The 18,652-nt window shown below is 39.8% G+C and overlaps 1 protein-coding gene across 4 annotated transcripts in view; it reads left to right on the top strand.

Moving 5' to 3' along the window:
* The window catches only part of fryb (furry homolog b (Drosophila)), a 57,736-nt gene that overhangs the window by 28,229 nt on the left and 10,855 nt on the right, over positions 1-18,652 (top strand). For 2 of the 4 annotated variants that reach the window (XM_065260115.1, XM_065260123.2), the window contains exons 24-49: positions 2,178-2,235; positions 2,432-2,523; positions 2,684-2,856; positions 3,410-3,570; positions 4,857-4,967; positions 5,275-5,429; positions 5,539-5,638; positions 5,936-6,107; positions 7,586-7,842; positions 8,119-8,265; positions 8,358-8,526; positions 8,648-8,738; positions 8,930-9,012; positions 9,769-9,919; positions 10,658-10,761; positions 11,453-11,638; positions 13,015-13,219; positions 13,447-13,568; positions 13,783-13,970; positions 14,078-14,172; positions 14,263-14,876; positions 15,798-15,895; positions 16,047-16,223; positions 16,344-16,484; positions 16,568-16,750; positions 18,209-18,373. In XM_065260115.1, the coding sequence (XP_065116187.1) occupies positions 2,178-2,235; positions 2,432-2,523; positions 2,684-2,856; positions 3,410-3,570; positions 4,857-4,967; positions 5,275-5,429; positions 5,539-5,638; positions 5,936-6,107; positions 7,586-7,842; positions 8,119-8,265; positions 8,358-8,526; positions 8,648-8,738; positions 8,930-9,012; positions 9,769-9,919; positions 10,658-10,761; positions 11,453-11,638; positions 13,015-13,219; positions 13,447-13,568; positions 13,783-13,970; positions 14,078-14,172; positions 14,263-14,876; positions 15,798-15,895; positions 16,047-16,223; positions 16,344-16,484; positions 16,568-16,750; positions 18,209-18,373 (4,198 nt within the window). Of the gene's footprint in view, positions 1-2,177; positions 2,236-2,431; positions 2,524-2,683; positions 2,857-3,409; positions 3,571-4,856; positions 4,968-5,274; positions 5,430-5,538; positions 5,639-5,935; positions 6,108-7,585; positions 7,843-8,118; positions 8,266-8,357; positions 8,527-8,647; positions 8,739-8,929; positions 9,013-9,768; positions 9,920-10,657; positions 10,762-11,452; positions 11,639-13,014; positions 13,220-13,416; positions 13,569-13,782; positions 13,971-14,077; positions 14,173-14,262; positions 14,877-15,797; positions 15,896-16,046; positions 16,224-16,343; positions 16,485-16,567; positions 16,751-18,208; positions 18,374-18,652 lie in introns of all 4 variants that reach the window. The other 2 variants (XM_065260109.1, XM_065260101.1) reach the window with 1 other exon arrangement.

The raw sequence follows: 18,652 nt of genomic DNA, 5'->3' as shown, positions 1-18,652 counted from the left end.
TGGACACATTTATATTCCTTATTATTGTCACTACATTTACCAATGATCACTAAATATCACATGTTTCTTTACTGTAAATGTTTATAGTATAACATGCACTGAAGCTTTTTATTTTTTAGATTTTTTAATGATAAATATTTCCATGTCAGAGAACCCAAATCCAGTCATGGACAAGTTGCGGTAATGACATTTTTTCCCCCTAAATTTGGAAAAAAACAACAAAATTGGTTGTCCAATTTCCTTTGAAATCATGTGCAAAATAGTACATGAAAATATGTTTATAACTGTATGCTTCTTATTTTGATAGCATTTACTTTTATTATGAAAATGTTTCATGACACCTCGCAAGTCTAATTTAGCAAGAATCACCCAGCTTCTTTCAGCACAGTACCTCTTTCGCAATTTCATCCAGAGGCATATGGATTAAAAACATGATCAGTTTATTATGATCAGAAAATACAGTCTGTACACTTTATCTAATCTTGTTGTTTTCAGATTAAAATAAAATAATAATAGGCAGTCCTTCCAGAAAATTGCAGAGTTTTTTGTGATTGTTGTGGGCAAAAACCTTGATCTTCCAGAGCGTTTTGTTAAAAAATGTGATGAAATATGCAGAATATTTATTCAATTTTATGGGATGAAATAGCGGGAACTTGCAGCTTTTTAATGAGGTTCACGTCGCGTAATTACGTCACTTCATAACGTTCCCATGTCAACAGGGGACATGGCTGCTCTTGTGTGAAGTAAATGCAATTATGTGACTTTTTGCTAAGAAAATGCTGGGATAATGAAATCATGCAAGCCCCGCATAATTTGCGGCGAACGTGCGGCGTATTTGAAAAATGCGGCCCCCGCATAAACATGCGGACTTTGGCTGATTATGCATTGAATCACGTAGGGCTGGGCGATATGACCCAAAAAATTATCGAGAAAATGTTTTCCATATCAGTCGATATCGATAATTATCATGATAAATAACAAATCTTTACTCCTGTCAAATTTAAAGGCAGATTTTTGCTCCTGAATGAAAATTGTAAAAACCAGACAGTTAATAATGGTTTTAAACTACTTTTTATTCAGAACATGACAAATACAAAAACTAAAATCTTGTTTTAATGCATCTGTATTAAATGTAAATCTATTTGTTATGAAATCAACACATTTCTGACACAAGCAGCAGACTACTGTCCCTTTAAGACCCAAGACAGACTGCTTTAAGTTTCAATATACTGAGTAACAGCTGTTTATGTTCACTTAAACAAGAAAGAAAACTTAGTTCAGTGATCACGCGTGTGTTATACATATACGAGCTATACACGCTGATAAATGGATGACAAGAGTGTCACGTTCCTGTGGGAGCGCACATACGCAAACACTATATTCACTGCAGTGGTGGATCTGCTGCTTTTCCTCAGTTTCCTGAATTTGTGAATGTCCTGTAAATATACTTTTAAAGCTGTGCGGACGTGTGCGTGTGCAAGGCGGACGCTGAATGAAAGTACAGTATACTGCACGCACCTGTGTCTGCTGTGTTTGACGAACCCTGTTTGCGCGTCCAACATTACACACAAGAAAATGTTTCCGCGCATTTGGATTCCGTGATTCCGTCCGCGTTATCCGCATCGCGAAAATCATAGGTCTCTACTAATAAATGAATAACTTGCCTCATCTTCCACTCCTTCAAGTCTGACTGTCACTGTGATTGTAAACCAAGAGCGCGTGGCGCATCCGGAAGTGCTCGCGCAACATTACGCACAGTGCGTAAACATTATCGATCACTTATCGAACTGTCCTTATCGTTTTATCGAAAAAGTTTATATCGGTAAAATCACGCGATTGCATAATCATGTTTTTCTGGAGGGACTGAATAATGGGGCAGTTTCCCGGACAGGGTTTAGATCAATTCAGGACTAGGCCTTAGTAATATTAGGACATTTAAGTAGTTTTTACAAACATACTGTACCTGGTGTGCATCTTGAGACAATTGCACTGATATATGTTAAGATAAGATTTTATAGATAATTAAGGCAGCTCAAACATGCATTTTAGTCTGGGACTAGAATAAGCCCTGTCTGGGAAACCGCCCTAAGTTAGGGTTAGGGTTAGTTACTGGGTTTTTTTTCCGCTTTTATTCTGTTTCTCATCATGACTGATATTTATGCTGGGCTTTTTATTAGGGAGCTGGTGGAGGAGCTCCATCCTTTAATGAAAGAAGCTCTGGAGAGAAGACCTGAGGTAAGAGCCCCACCTTTGTTCCTAATGCCACTTACTTTATAGATAAACTAGTGTGTATTATTGCATCTGTAACGCAGTTGGATGAGGTGCTTTCAATATATTATTGTCTTCTACATTTTTTAATGTAGAAAAGAGGAATAAATTATATTTTACATCAGACACATTTTTTCTAATTCTTCTCTCTCTCACTGTGTAGAATAAGAAGAGAAGGGAGCGGAGGGATCTGCTTCGACTGCAGCTGTTGCGGATCTTTGAGCTTCTGGCTGACTCAGGGGTCATTAGCGACAGGTCAATTTTCAGTTTATGTCATTAAGTAGACCAATCCTGAGTATTGGAAAGCTTTTTTCTTTAACCTTTGAGTTTTTGACCTTTGATTTATAAAGAGGAAATGGAAAGTCTTGCAAAGATTTCTTGTCCAGCTGCTTATTTTGTTTGTTCCTCTCCGCAGTACTAATGGGGCATTAGAGAGAGATTCCTTGGCTTTAGGAGCCCTTTTCCTGGAATATGTGGATCTGACTCGGATGCTCTTAGAAGCAGAGAATGACAAAGAGCTGGACATTTTGAAAGACATGAGAGCTCATTTTAGTGGAATGGTGGCCAACCTCATCCAGTGTGTTCCAGGTATCCATCACTGTGTATTAAAAATACGAAACAATGTTGACTGATGTTGACTTTTCATTTATTGCTAGACTTTGATCAACTTCTTCCTAAAAGTCTCATACTATGAGTCCTAAAATAATAAACTTAATGAGAGCAGATGATTTTTTTCTGAAATAATACAGCCCTTGTTATGGCTCTTGGTGGTTAAGGTTGTAAAGAGATGCCGTCCGTCTTTTCAAAGCCTCAGCGAATCTAACAGTGGTTGAGTCATTTATAAGGAGCCCAGAAGCAAAGCTATAAATAACCCAATGCTGGCGCTGATTAATACGTGATGACTGACCAAAGGCCTCAAAGCGTAAAGCAAAACATCTCTTTTGACATCAAGACACCGAATCAGAAGCCGATTATAATGCGGTTTTCATCAGCATTGACATCCTGTAAAAATAAAGTAGAAATATGTGTAGACAGATAGACAGACACAAATACATGTATTTATTCTTTGAAGTTTAACTATGTTGCAATGTTTGTTGTTCTGTGTAATAGTGTTTGTTGTCAAACTCGTTTTTCTCTATAGTCCACAATAGGCGTTTGCTGTTCCCCCAGCAGAGCCTGAGGCATCACCTCTTCATCCTGTTTAGCCAGTGGGCTGGACCCTTTAGTGTAATGTTCACACCTCTGGATCGCTATAGCGACCGCAACCACCAGATCACACGTTACCAGTACTGTGCTTTGAAGGTAAACCATTACCTAATTACTTTAATTCCTATAATTACTTTAGTGAATTGGTCACTAAAACAACAGTGGTAGCCGGTGCATTTAAATTGAGCTATCGACTGTACACTCACACCCAAAAATTACCACATAAATTTCTCACCCTCAAGCCACCCTCGATGTATATGATTATCTTTTTTTAGATGAAAACAATCGCAGGTAAATTAGAAAATGTCCTGGCTGTTCCAAACTTTATAATGGTAGTAAATGGTGCTTCTGATTTTAAGGCCAAAAAATCTATCCATCCTTTACAGAAGTAATCCACACGGCTTCTGGTGGTTTTTGATGCGATTTTGTAAAAATATTAATGTGTGTTTACGAGAGCATTTCCCAGCGTGGGACGTAGCGTACGAGACAGTGGCACAATGACGAATGCAGAAGCACAGAGAGCAAAACAAAAAGGGATTTAAAAGTAAATGTTGGAGGAATTTTGATATTAAACCACAGGATATTGAGGTGTTTTTTTGTGTGTGTTTTTTGTCTACACTTCTGCATTTGTCACCACACCACTACGTCTCATATGCTATCTCATACGCTGGAAACGTCACTAACTCTCTCGTGAATGTGCGTCAATCGTTACCGGCAGCTTGATATTTTAGTTTGTAAAGTTTTAAATGATGATATTTTTGTACACAATTTATTTACCCCCTTATGCCATGTGGATTGGTTATATAAAGGATGGATGGACTTTTCGGGGCTTCAAATCAAAAGCACCATTTACTACCATTATAAAGCCGTAGGACATTTTCTAATATTATTCCGATTGTGTTTGTCTGAAGAAGATAATCATATACATCAAGGGTGGCTTGAGGGTGAGTAAATCATGAAGTCATTTTCATTTTTGGGTGAACTATCCCTTTAAGGCGTGAATTGTTGGGAGTTTGCCATCACAGTTCATTGCACTGCAGAATGTCTCTTAGCTCATGCCAATGGATGGAAAAAACAAAATCTAATCTGGAAAGTACCTGTCTGCTCAATTCACAACTGCCGAGTGTCTTGTATAAAATTCCCTAAGCTCTCTGCAACCCCTTTGTCCAAACAGGAATGCAACTGTTACTTTTTTGTATAAAACAGTGTCACAGTGGATCATCACTGTTAACATTTTTTTTATTAAGATTTATAAATGTAATATATGTGTCTGAAAATAGTTTTAGGCGTTATGTCATGCATAACTATGGGTCAGTTGTCATTTTTCGGAGTCCACAACTAATGTAATGTTGTGTTTGTGTGTGCAATGTTTTTTACTTTAGGCTATGTCAGCAGTGTTGTGCTGTGGCCCTGTGTTCGATAATGTTGGGCTCTCTTCAGACGGATATCTTTACAAGTGGCTGGACAATATCTTAGGCTGCCATGATCTCAGGGTAAGCGTGCTCTCACTGTTTTAATGTCTGGGAATGGTTCCTGTGTTAAAAGCAGTCCTTGTCTTTTCTAATGGTGATATTGAACAGTCTTCCTGTTTAAATTTGAAACTGTCTTTCATCAGTTTTAATACCTGTCATAAAAATGACATTTCTGCCAGGATCAGCCTGTGAATGTGTCTTCTACATGCCTTTCTGCTTTATTAACTTTAAACATTAAAACAACTAAGATTGAAGAAGCAATAAAGTAGGACTGGAGGACTTTTTTTAAAAGTAAAAAATAAGTAAAATGTTTGCCATACACCAACAGGTTCATCGTCTGGGCTGTGAAGTGGTCATTTTGCTCCTGGAGTTGAATCCAGATCAGGTGAATCTGTTTAACTGGGCTGTCGATCGCTGCTTTACTGGATCATACCAGCTGGCATCAGGATGCTTCAAAGCTATTGCTACTGTGTGTGGTAGCAGGTAAAAAACTGTCACCATCATCAGCACATCAAAATGATTCATAAAAGTTCATAATGAAATAAAATTTGAAATCGCTTTCATCACTGATTTAGTTCTGTTTTCATTTTAGGAATTATCCATGTGACATTGTGACGCTTTTGAACCTGGTGCTGTTTAAGTCATCTGACACCAGCAGAGAGATTTATGAGATATCCATGCAGCTTATGCAGGTACTTGACCTTATAAATGTACCATTTCTCTTGACACTGAATTTTGATCTCGGCCTGATAATTTTGCTATAAAAAACTTAATCTGTCCCAAATGTAACCCTTCTTGTGAAAACTGAGCTAAAGTAATTTTTTATTTTTATTTATTGTTTTCTACATTCTGTGAAAATATAACCTTGATATCTTTAATATTGATTGAGTATGGTCATGCCAAATATTAATTTACATATAAATTCTAGAATTTACATATAAATTGTTTTAAAACATCTATTGTGAGTTACAATTCGTTGTTTTTTTCAGGTTCTGGAGTCCAAGTTGTCTGTTTACTCAAAGAGAATTGTAGGACAGAAATCTGGAAATATCCTCTATGGCACACACGGGCCTTTACCACCGTTGTACAGTGTCTCTCTTTCCCGGCTCTCAAACCAGCTGGCCTGCATGTATCCTGAGCTAACCTTACCACTCTTTTCAGGTAATGTGTGCTTGTGAGATGCTTATACATGCTGTTATAGTTTAAAGGATAAGTCCATTTTCTTAAAAAAAATCCAGATAATTTACTCACCATCATGTCATCCAAAATGTTGATGTCTTTCTTTGTTCAGTCGAGAAGAAATTATGTTTTTTGAGGAAAACATTCCAGAATTTTTCTCATTTTAATGGACTTTAATGGACCCCAACACTTAACAGTTTTAATGGTGTTTAAATTGCAGTTTTTAACGGAGTTTCAAAGGACTCTAAACGATCCCAAACGAGGCATAAGGGTCTTATCTAGTGAAACATTTGCACTTTTAAACCACAACTTCTCGTCTATCTCCGGTCCTGTGATGCACCAGTGCAACCTCACGTCATTGCGTAATACCGTAGAAAGGTCACGTGTTACAAATATGAAACGCATATTTGCGGACCATTTTAAACAATAAACTGACACAAAGACATTAATTAGTATCATCGGAACGGTCCGCTTTTTCCACACTTGTAAATACTGGGGCGTAATTTCGCATACGTCCTCCGTGACCTCTTGACTTGATGACGTTTTGCGTGAGGTCGCGCTGGCGCATCACATGACTGGAGATATACGAGAAGTTGGGGTTTTAAAGTGCATAATTTTCTTGTCAATAATAATGACAATCGTTTCGCTAGATAAGACCCTTATGCCTCGTTTGGGATCATTTAGAGCAGTGTTTCTCAACCCTGGTCCTCAAGGACCCCCTTCCAGAATGTTTTAGATGTCTCTTTAATTAACACACCTGATTTAAATTATTAGCTTGTTAGGGAGACATTCTGGAAGGAGGCTGATGAGTTAGTTCAGGTGTTTTAAATTGGGAGACATCTAAAACTTTCTGGAAGGGGGTCCTTGAGGACCAGGGTTGAGAAACACTGATTTAGAGTCCTTTGAAACTGCAATTTTAAACTGCATTAAAACTGTTAAGTGTTGGGGTCCATTAAAGTCCATTAAAATGAGAAAAATCCTGGAATGCTTTCCTCAAAAAACATAATTTCTTCTCGACTGAACAAAGAAAGACATCAACATTTTGGATGATATGGTGGTGAGTAAATCATCTGGATTTTTTTTAAGAAAATTGACTAATCATTTAAGATAAGTCAAACGAAATAAGGCCAAAATGGGTGTTTAGTTGGGGAATATAGGACGTTTATTGTAGTGTTTTGTAATAGGGCATCAGAACAAACTTTAAGGAAGATGTCCTGTTTAACAATATTATTAGTCCTAGGCGATGACATACTAGGTGGGCAGAATCCTGGTGCTCAGCTGTTTAAAACTTCTTTACACTCACAAGCCTGTAACCAGTAATAGTTGAACTTTTTAAGTACTCTGGCCCTTGGTCTGATGTTTTGATACATTGTCTCACCAAGAGACAATTGTAATACCCTTAATGATTAATTAATACCCTATCTAGATTCCTAAATAACACATTCATTTCTCACACTCAGAGATCAGTCAGCGATTCCCCACCACCCACCCTAACGGGAGACAGATCATGCTGACCTATCTGCTACCGTGGCTTAACAACATAGAGCTGGTGGACACAGGACTGCTTCCCCCGACTTCCAGCCCTTGCACCCCGGAGGAAGAGACCCGCGAACAGGGTGACAGCATGGGAATCGCTCACAGACTCAAGGGCAATGGCTGGGGATCTCTGCAAGCCACCTCGCTGGTTCTGAACAACCTTATGTTTATGACTGCTAAGGTAAGAGGCAATGAACTATTGGCCTAATACTTGGAAAAACGTAACTTTAATCCTTTATAATTTACAATTTATGAGGTGGCTGAATATTAATTATTTGTGAGAGACCACGTCTACCAAACATCTGACTGCTAAGATTCATTACTGTGCCTATCCAACCTGTGGTGTTCTACATAACAAAAGTAGAGTAGCAAAAAGTAGTACAATAGTCATAAAAATGGGCATGAAAAACTAAATGCCAAAAAGTTACATTTTGTTTTCTGTATGTTTAATCAACAGTATGGAGATGAGGTTCCAGGTCCTGAGATGGAGAACACCTGGAACGCTTTAGTGACTAATGACAAATGGAGCAACAACCTTCGAATAACCCTACAGTTTCTGATAAGTTTATGTGGAGTCAGCAGCGACACCACATTGCTGCCATACGTAAGCAAACATGTATAGTTTTTTACCCATCATGCTATTTGTTTCCTCTTAAGTCTTTGAAATAGACAACACACATTCTTTACTGTTTCCAGATTAAGAAAGTGGTTATATATTTGTGCCGGAACAACACCATTCAGACCATGGAAGAGCTTCTGTTTGAGCTTCAGCAGACAGACCCAGTTAACCCAGTGGTCCTGCATTGTGACAATCCTCCATTTTATCGCTTTGCCGCCAGCAACAAGACCTCCGTAGTGGCCTCAGGTGGGACACAGATTTCCCATCTCATATTTCCTTTGTTAAATTGCTACTGTGGGGGTGCTTTGCATCTATTGTCAAAATTTGTGGTCCTTAGTTAAAATATAATTACTGTTTGTTTATCCAGGTACAACATCCAGCAGTAACACAGTAGTGCCCGGGCAGGAGAACTACCAAGATAGTGATGATGCAAAGATTGCCAGAGAGAGCGAGGAGAGGTATGTCTTACCTAGACAAAATTTGCAGGCATCATATCACAGGCACACTGGGTGCTTAGAATGCTGTCATTAAAAACAGAGCCTTTGTTACTTTAATTAACTTTCCTATATTTGAAAAATGTTAATACTATTAATAATAAAGAATAAGTTGGTGTGTCCAGACATTGCTAATACAGTTAATGTTTTGTCAGGTTGAGTAGTGCAGCCCGGGCTCATAACCGGCTGGAGTCGCGTTACAGCAACAGTTCAGGAGGATCTTACGATGAGGAGAAAAGTAAGTCCACCATCTGACGCAGATTGCAGAAGTATGGATGACCCTGGGCTTCATAAAAGCTTGGTTTGCACATGTGAACTTTATGGGTTACTGTCAGTCATAGGGCTGTTGAGTATAATAATTTTTACACGATGCTAATGTGAACGATTACTGCATTTATGCATAAAAACAAATGAAGCGGAGTTTACATGCATGCAACGCATCGTTCTGCATCAGGATACTGTATTTAATCGAATTTATAATCTGATTCTTATTAGTAAATTGTGATTCTGCAAATAAATGGGTCAAAGACGTGACGTTAATTATTTTGTGTCCGTATGGATAAATTACATTTAAAAGGGTTAAAGTTTCAAAATTACTTTTTCAGATTACTTGCATACATTCTCTTTTTTGAGGACCAAGTCTAAAATTCTGTTTTTATTTCATTTTGAAAGAATATTTGGGTGGATTCATACAAGGTGGATAAAATATTTAATATTTCTCATTCTTTGACGCAACATTTTCAGGTCCATTCAGTCTTAACTTTCATAAAAATGGTGCAAATGTAATTTTTTATTGCATAAAATTTACATAAATACACTGTGCAAATAAACCTGATGCATGCTTTTAAAACACTTTTTTTATTGAATTTCTCATTTTGCCAAACCCAAATGCCATGGTTTATTTTGCCACTGTATATTTGTTGATTGCATGATATACTGTAGTGTACCTGGAATCTCAATGTGTTTTTTTACAACGGCTCTTGTGTGTCGACAGATGACCCTCTACCTCCATATGCTGCCTGGTTAATCAGTGTATTGGAGAGTAACAGACCTCAACCTCTTCCCATGCCTGTAAGCGGAGGTTGTTGGGCCCCATTGGTGGACTATCTGCCTGAGACCGTCACCCCGCGAGGACCCCTTCACAGGTACTGACAGATTGTGCCCTCCATTGACCTTCTTTGCTTTTAATGTAATCAGACTTATTCAGACATATTTTTTTTAATCTTTTGTGCTTTAACTTTCTTTTTAAAATGAAAACAGCCTCATGTTTGCGCATAAAAATATTTACACAGACATACATGGACTCACACCCTCACTGGGAAGATTTTACTGACTCACCCCTATAAATCTCGCTTGTGTTAGTAAGCCTTTTTCCCCACAGCTTTATTTTGTTTACAAGAGATGAACAGTTGTTTTGTTACCAGGACAACAATGATCTTTACCAGCATCCCTATGACAGTGAATGATTTTTGGGTTGGGAGGTTCAGACAGTTAGGCATGCATCAGAGGGTGGGTACAGCGTGTTTGGGATTGTTATAATAAGTTAATCAGATCTGGTCAGACTCACGCTGGCACACGAAGATATACATCAAATGTTTAGCAAAGACTCATGAGTTATTGCAAATATGAGCAGAATTGCATAACAGGGATACTTACTAAAAATAAACATCATTTTATTATGCAGCAAATTCTGTCTGCGTTTGCTCAATTAAAATCAGATCCTGTTTGTGCATACCATCCTGGGTGATTCATAGCTCCAGAACAGCTGTTCCTGTTGTTTTCAGACTTTTTGGTGAAATATTTCTGCACATTTTTCTGCTGATACTGTAGTTTGTTTAAGGAAAAGTGCAGGAACATGCTGAAGTGTAAACATGTTTCCACAGGTGTAACATAGCTGTGATCTTCATGACTGAGATGGTGGTGGACCACAGTGTGAGAGAGGACTGGGCACTGCATCTGCCCCTTCTGCTGCACGCGCTGTTCCTTGGTAATTTCCTGGTCTTTTCCTTTTCCCAAGACTTCCCGAGACTATGTTAACCAAAAAAGGTCATGTTTGTGCAAAGCCACGTGCTGTTAATTTGGCATGGAACACAAATGCTGTGAAATTTAGAAATAAAAATATAATTTGTATTCAGATTAAATATGATTCAAAGCGACACCTCAGGTTTGACGTCACAGACACTAAACGACATCGGTTGTTGTGTCTCATAAACAAACACAGAAATGCCAGTTCAAACATTTGAGGTAATGATATATTGTGTGTACTTATTCAGCTTCAAAAGGTTGAAAGGCACAACAGAGCTTTCTCCGTGAGAAAACTCTCACATTCTTCATAGTAATTCACCCCAGCCGTCTCAATAACATGGCGCAACAATGCTAAAAATCCTAAAAATGTCTGTGATGAAAAACAAGGGGTGTGGGGGCTCACAGCTTATCTCTCTCAGACTTTTGATGTCGTCAGCATCCACTGCCACCAACCTGTTTCTCTTGATGGCTTTGACTAGAGTCGTGGATGTTTTACTTTGTTTGTCACTCTCTCACACACCTCTGTCTTCATGTAAGTGGTGCATGAAAGGCCAAAGTATACGTCATGGTTTTGAGAATATGCTGTGTTTTATATATAGATCAGGTTCAGTTCAGTTTTTTACCTGTGCATCTCTTAATCTCTGTTTTATCAGGGTTGGATCACTATAGGCCGGAGGTGTTTGAGCACAGCAAGAGGTTAATGCAGCACCTCCTCATCGCCCTCTCCTGCAACAACAACTTCCAGGTCATCGCCTCTGTTCTGTTACTGACCCGAGAGATCAGTGACAACAAGACCCTCACTGTTAAATCCAGCTATCAGCCAGAATACCTCTACACGGGTATGATGAGTTTCTTACCCACAATTAAACATATAAATATAGATATAGATTTTATTACATAGCCTAAGGCAAATAGGATAGAGATTATGTGTATGTGATAGTAGGTAACATCAGTTCAACCATGCCCAAGGGTTAGGATTTCACTTTTTTGCCAGGTAACATAGAATTCTAAATATTTTTGGCAGCTATGTGTCTTTCTCAAGACACGGAAAAGTAGTTTATTATGGTAGAAGCCATGCCGTGTCTATGTTTGCACAAGTGAGACTTTTCTTGCATCTTATCAGCAAAGTCTATTCTGCGTGTCATCCACGTTTCTATTTTCTTTTTTGAATACACGTGTGAAAGGGAATCACCCATAATACACCTAGAATTTATTTTAGATGTTTACTATTGCGGTTTGTGAAGTTTTAACATTAAAAGATCTGTTTGGAGTTTGCATGTTCTCCTTGCATCCGTGTGGGTTTACTCTGGGTACTCCAGTTTTCATACCACAGGCCAAAAACATGCAAGTTGGGTGAATTTTTGAGATACCTAATTGCCCCTCTCCCAACCTGTGTATGGATTAACTTGTGTATGGATTAACCAGTTCTCACCATGAATATAGCCATAGATGCTGGAATGGTGTGAAGAATAAAGAAAAAAAAAATTTAAGGGGTCGTTCACATATCGTGCTTAAAAACGAGAAGACGCTAGGCGCTGCTATCTCCTTCTTTCCAAAGTGCTCGGGCAGTTGCGCTCCTGAGGCGTCTGTTGTTGCTAAGAAACCGTCATCTGCGATCTCAGTTACAACAAGGAAATTTCAGCAAGTCATAAAGCTCAGGAATCGCAATTATGAGCTGCCCCTCCATTTTTATGCTGAGGTTTCAAAGTAACGGAAATGGTGAGGAAGCTGATTGGTTGGTTCTTGTCACATCACCTTCGGTGCGCTTGCGACATTCTAAGGGGTTGTGCACACCAAAACTTTTAAATGCGGCTGAAAACGCCTGGACAACGCCGAACTGTTTTTTAACCCAAAGTTAAATATTTTTCAGCGCGGAAGAAAACTGCTAGCTGCTGGCTTATTTGAAAAACGCTGAGCTTCCATTGGAAACAATTGAAAACATGCGCCGGCCGCGGGCGTAAAAGCTTTGGTGTGCACGCCCCCTAAAAGGTTAATATGTTTATAACTCAATGCGAAAAAACGAACATGTCGCTATCATTATTAGCGTGCAAACTGCCGCCTACATTTAAAATAACGAACTTGAGCGTGCAAAAGACGCGATATGTGAACGGCCCCTAAAACATTAAACAATAAGGCTAAACAGCACAGATGTATTCTCCTTACTGTATATTACCTATAAACATTGAGTAATAAGTACCTCACACTCTGGTCTCAGCAGGAGGATTCGACTTCCTGCGGGAGTGGCAGGCATCACCGGTTGCGGATTCCGGACTGAGCTCATCTTCTACATCCTCCAGCGTGAGCCTGGGAGGAAGCATGGGGAACCTGCCACAGATCACAGCTGATCTGGAGGAGCTGGACACATCTTCCACAGAGTCAGAGGAGAAGACCAACAAACTCATCGAGTTCCTCACCACTAGGTATGGCAATGATGAGGGTTTGTGTTATTTAGATGTAAACACAGATGAAAATAGTTCACATAAAAAAGACTGTATAAGTGAGATCACAGGTCCTGTAGAATGATCCAGAATAAAGTTTCCAGTGCTCAGTAAATCAGGCAATAAACAAGACTTCAGAAGTTGATGTATTTGTGATTATGGTGGTGGTGGTGGTACAGTGCATGGAGTACTGTCCTGTTCTTACTTAGGGCGTTCGGACCGCTTTGGTGCCACGAAGACATCACACCGAAGAACCCGAACTCCAAGAGTGCAGAGCAGCTCACCAACTTCCTGAGACATGTCGTCTCTGTGTTTAAGGAGTCCAAATCGGGTAAATAGTAAAGATTTTAGTGTAAACTACACTAGTCAACATTCGAAGTGGATCAAAACGTTTAATAAAAGTTTACATAAAACCAATACCTAATACCCATTCTTGTCGTAGGACAACTTTGACAAACATTTTTGATCCACTTCAAATGTTGACTAGTATATTTATTGCTTGGTAAAGAAAAATAAGTATTCAAAATATTCCTGTCATGGTTTAGATTTCCATCTGGAGCATCAGCTGAGCGATGTTGCCTTGCAGACGGCCCTCTGCAGCTCCTCACGTCATTACGCCGGGCGCTCTTTCCAGATCTTCCGAGCCCTGAGACAGCCCCTCTCTGCCCATGCAGTGTCCGATCTGCTTTCACGCCTGGTAGAGGTTGTCGGAGAGCATGGGGATGAAGTACAGGTTTGTACACATAAGCATTACTTTTACTTGATTCTGATTGGTCAATTTTTGTTTAATGTGCAGTATGATTATGAAAAGTACTTTTTTTTATATATCTTGCATTCCAGGGTTATGTCATGGAGATTTTGCTTACTCTGGAGTCCGTTGTGGATAATTTAGCAGAATGTCTGAACAACAGTGAACTGATGGCAGCTTTGACAAGGTGAGAATTTTAAGTAATACGTTACACTTTTAATATTTTTTGTTACATAACAAAAACATTATCAAAACAATCAAACCATCTGCTCTTCAGAGACTCGTCACCAGATTTCCTGGTGAGTGGAAAACTAAACCCAAATCGTAAAAGCACAGGGCAGCTAAACCTGCATCAGGATGGTGGGACCAACGAGAGAAACAGGCACCAACGCAGCTACTCCGTCCCTAAGAAGTTTGGCGAAAGCGGCGAAAACTCTTCCGCCAACCCACCTCGCAGCGCCACTCTAGACCGCATCCAAGCCTGCACCCAGCAGTGTCTTGCCCGCTCCGCCCGCAGCACGTCGTCCAGCTCCACCCGTGCCGACACCAGCGTCATCACCGACCCCTCCCACTCCAGTCACCCCGCCAACCTGCTCGCTACCATCTTCTGGGTGGCGGTGTCACTCATGGAGTCTGACTTTGAGTTTGAGTATCAGATGTCACTGAGGCTCGTTCATAAACTGCTGGCAAAGGTTCCGTTGGATCTGCAAGAGAACAGGGAGCGGCTAGAAAAGCTCCAGGCACAGCTTAGGTGGAGTGGGTTTTCTGGGCTTCAACAGCTACTGCTGAAGGGCTTCACTTCTCCGGCCACAAATGATCTCACGCTGCAGCTTTTCTGCCAGCTCACACCGGTTTCTCGAGTGCAGGTTGTGGACACATCGCAGGCTATAGGTGAGTAGAATGAACACTGAATGGGTTATTCTCACAAAATCCAGACTTAGATGGTGTCCAGCATCAGATTTTTTTTAAAAGCCCTTGAAGCCAATTTTGTTTTTTGCACATATAAGATTAAGGTCTGAACTTACTATAACCATTATTTTTAGAGGATTTAAAAAATGTTTCCTATAGAATTATTTACATTTTTTAGATTATCATTATCAAAAATTATCATTACCGCAACATGATTTTACATTAAATATATGCATTTACAAACTCATGTTTCGGTAATGAGAACTAAAAGGTTGTTTAGGGACTATGACAAACTAAATTTCAACTTTTATCTGGAGAGAAAAAATAAGAACTGCTTACCTGGGAGCCATCTTGAGTGTCACAGTCAATTATGTCCCTTAAAAATTTTATTTTTTGAAAATGTTAGTTCCTTGAGGGCTTAAACAATGATTGAAAATTGTTGCGGAGGATGAGAAAATTTGTATTGGACACAAGAAAAAAGCTTTTTATTTTTTAGATTTTTTAATTATAAATATTTCCATGTCAAAGAACCCAAATCCAGTCATGGACACGTTGCGGTAAAGAAAAATTTACCCTTAAATGTGGAAAAAACAACAAAATTGGTTTGTATGATGTCATTTGAAATCATGTGCAAAATAGTACATGAAGAGATGTTTGTAACTGTATGCTTCTTATTTTGATACTCTTACTTTGCATTTACTTTTTTTATCAAATTCCATGACACCTCATAAGTCTAATTTCGCGAGAATCACCCTGAATTATAGAAGCAGGTTCGAGTCAAGGCTACTTCACGTGGCATTCCCTTATATTGATAGGAAACATCATCTAGCCATGAGATGAATTAATAATAACTTATAATAGCTTAAAAGTGTTTGTTGTGATTTTCTACTTAATGTGTCTTAGGATTTCCTCTGAACGTGCTCTGTCTGCTTCCTCACTTGGTGCAACATTTCGGTAACCCTACGCAGTTTTGTAAAGAAAGCGCAGAGAGGATCGCACAGGTCTGTCTTGCTTTCCTGTTTCATATTGCACTTTACAATATTTTTCATTGTGTAACAGTAAAACTTTAAGTCTCAAGTGTTTACGTCCTCTATTTCTGCAACAATGTTAATGCAAGCTGTGTTGTACAATTGTTTGTGCCGTCTTTTCCAGGTGTGTTTGGAAGAGAAAGACAAGAACACTAAACTCTCTCACCTGGCCCACGTCATGACCCTGTATAAGACTCGTTCATACACCAGAGACCCCTTCTCCTGGGTTAACGTCGTCTGTCGGTACCTGCACGAGGCCTTCGCAGATATCACCCTTAGCCTGGTTACATACATGGCTGAGGTAATCCTGACTTTCCCAATCTTATAAAGTGTCTAAACTTCCCGAAAAATGTATAATATTGCATTAGAAAAACATGGTTTTTCACCATCTGACCTTTCTCTCTCTCTCCTCTCTCTGTAGTTACTAGATAAAGGCTTACCCAGCATGCAACAGCCACTGCTGCAGATCATTTACAGTCTGCTAAGCCACATGGATTTGGCAGGAATTCAGGTCAAACCTTTCAATGTAGAGGTGCTCAAGACCATCGAAAAATTTGTACAGGTATGATCCATTCAGTGCATCATTATAAATCTATTCATTTATTTGTAAGGATGTTTTACTATTAAAATGTGCTTGTTTTTTAGACCGTTCACTGGAAGGAGGCTCTTAACATTTTGAAGCTGGTCGTTTCTCGCTCGGCCAGCTTATCTCTGCCATCCTACGCTCATGGCGATCTGGCCCATCTAGAGGTTAGCCGCATGATGTGGGATGGATCATCGAAAGCCCTGCCAGGAAAAACAATGGAATTTCACTTTGACATTTCTGAGGTACATGACAGCATAACTGCATAATCGGCACAATTGTTCACAAGCACATGGTTTGCTGCAGCACTCAAAGCACGCGGTCAAAGAGCTTCAGCTTTTATCCTCTCTGAAAAATCAGTTGTCAGAGAGAATACACGGCAGAGGTTCTCAGAGTCATTCACCTCTTGAGGTGTGGCTGTGTTATTATGTTTGAACGCATTTGTTATCGAATCCATTGAAGGGTGGAGCCTCCCTTTCTTTGTTTTTTGGTACATTTTAGAACAAAGGGACAACACTCAACTTTTCAGTTCACTTTCGCATGGTGAAACGGGAATAATAGCAGACGGAAGTTTGGAGTGAGTTGTTTTGACTGCGCTTGTGATTGATGACAAGAGCTCACAAGAGGGTTTGGGTGAATTAGGTCAGAAGCCTGTTTCTACAGTATGATGCTTTCTACTGCAACCTAACTCTGCGTTCACACCAGCTGCAGTAGAGGTGGAAAAAACGCGCTATTCATGCGTGGTTGGCGCTTAAACATTTTGAGTTTACTCGCTTCATTTGAGCATGAAAGCCTCACATGAAGTTCTAGTCATTCGAGACATTCACGCGAAAATTCGCATCATGGGAGTGGCTTCTGCGACTCCGCTCACTCCCTATAATCACGTCACTACTAGAGCAATCTCCTGATTGGTTAACGCGACGCGAAGATCCGGCAAAGTTCAGATTTTTCAACTCGCGCGGCACTGCTTAATTTGCGCAGAACTCCGCAGCGCATGTTCCGTGTCATTCGCGCATACCGCGCCGCGGGATGCCTATTAACGTCTTTGCATTGACTTAACATGTAAATCACTCATGCTTGCCGCCTCTACTACGTCTGGTATTAATGCCACATAATAAATAACAGAAAGTGATGTCAGACTACTTTATGAAAAATGTCTGGCTCAGTAAGAACCTTTTAGGTAATAATGCAAAACTATTTGCAGGGCTCTTGAAACCACGACCTCCCCTTCTGCTGCTTTTCACATCAAAGCCCACAGTTTCCTCAGAATCAGTTCTTATCATATCCAGACAACTGATCTGAAATCAGCACTTTTTTCCCCCTGAGACACTTGCTCTCAATGGAGAAAACTTCATTGCCCTCTTGTGGCTTCACGTGTAACTACAGAAAGGCTTCTTAATTCACAGAATTCAGTCTTGCTTCTTATCTAGCCTGATGAAAGCTGTGATATCCTGTCCAGATGGAGTAGCTACAGACCGATAAGACGTTCCGTAATTAAGCTGTTTTTCCACAAATGCTTGTTTATCTACAGGAAGGCAGTTGAGGCTCAGGGCAGCTATAACTTATGGGTAATGTGGGGTGTAAAACATATGCAAACTGCACAGAATCTAGTTAATGTTTGCCTGACTGTGTCTGTTCAGACATATTTACAGTATGTTTTGATTTTAAAACATTATTGATATGTTTTGTGTGTTTGTGTACAGACGCCTGTTATTGGGCGCAGATATGACGACCTGCAGGGATCAGGCGGGCGAGATGGGAAAGCCCGTGCGATCGCAGTGACCCGTAGCGCATCATCCACCTCTTCGGGGTCAAACTCAAACACCGTCCTGGTGCCAGTCAGCTGGAAACGGCCACAGTCATCACAGGTGAGTGTTTTGCCGTTTAAAGAGGACATATCATAAAAATCTGACTTTTTTCATGTTTAAGTGCTATAATTGGATCCCCAGTGCTTCTTTCAACCTAGAAAATGTGTAAAAGATCAACCCAGTAACTTAGTTTTGGTAAACCATTCTGTGCAAGCATGAAAAAATAGGTTATTGAAATCTGGCTCCCCTTGTGATGTCAGAAGGGGATAATACTGCCCCTATATCTGCACTATTCAACCACGCCATTGCCATTTAGTGCAGAGATCAGCTCATTTGCAT

This window comes from Paramisgurnus dabryanus, chromosome 10 (genome assembly GCF_030506205.2).
Source record: "Paramisgurnus dabryanus chromosome 10, PD_genome_1.1, whole genome shotgun sequence".
NCBI lineage: Eukaryota > Metazoa > Chordata > Actinopteri > Cypriniformes > Cobitidae > Paramisgurnus > Paramisgurnus dabryanus.
The sequence above is the reverse complement of the archived record's forward strand: the minus strand, read 5'-3'. Positions and strand labels throughout refer to the sequence as shown.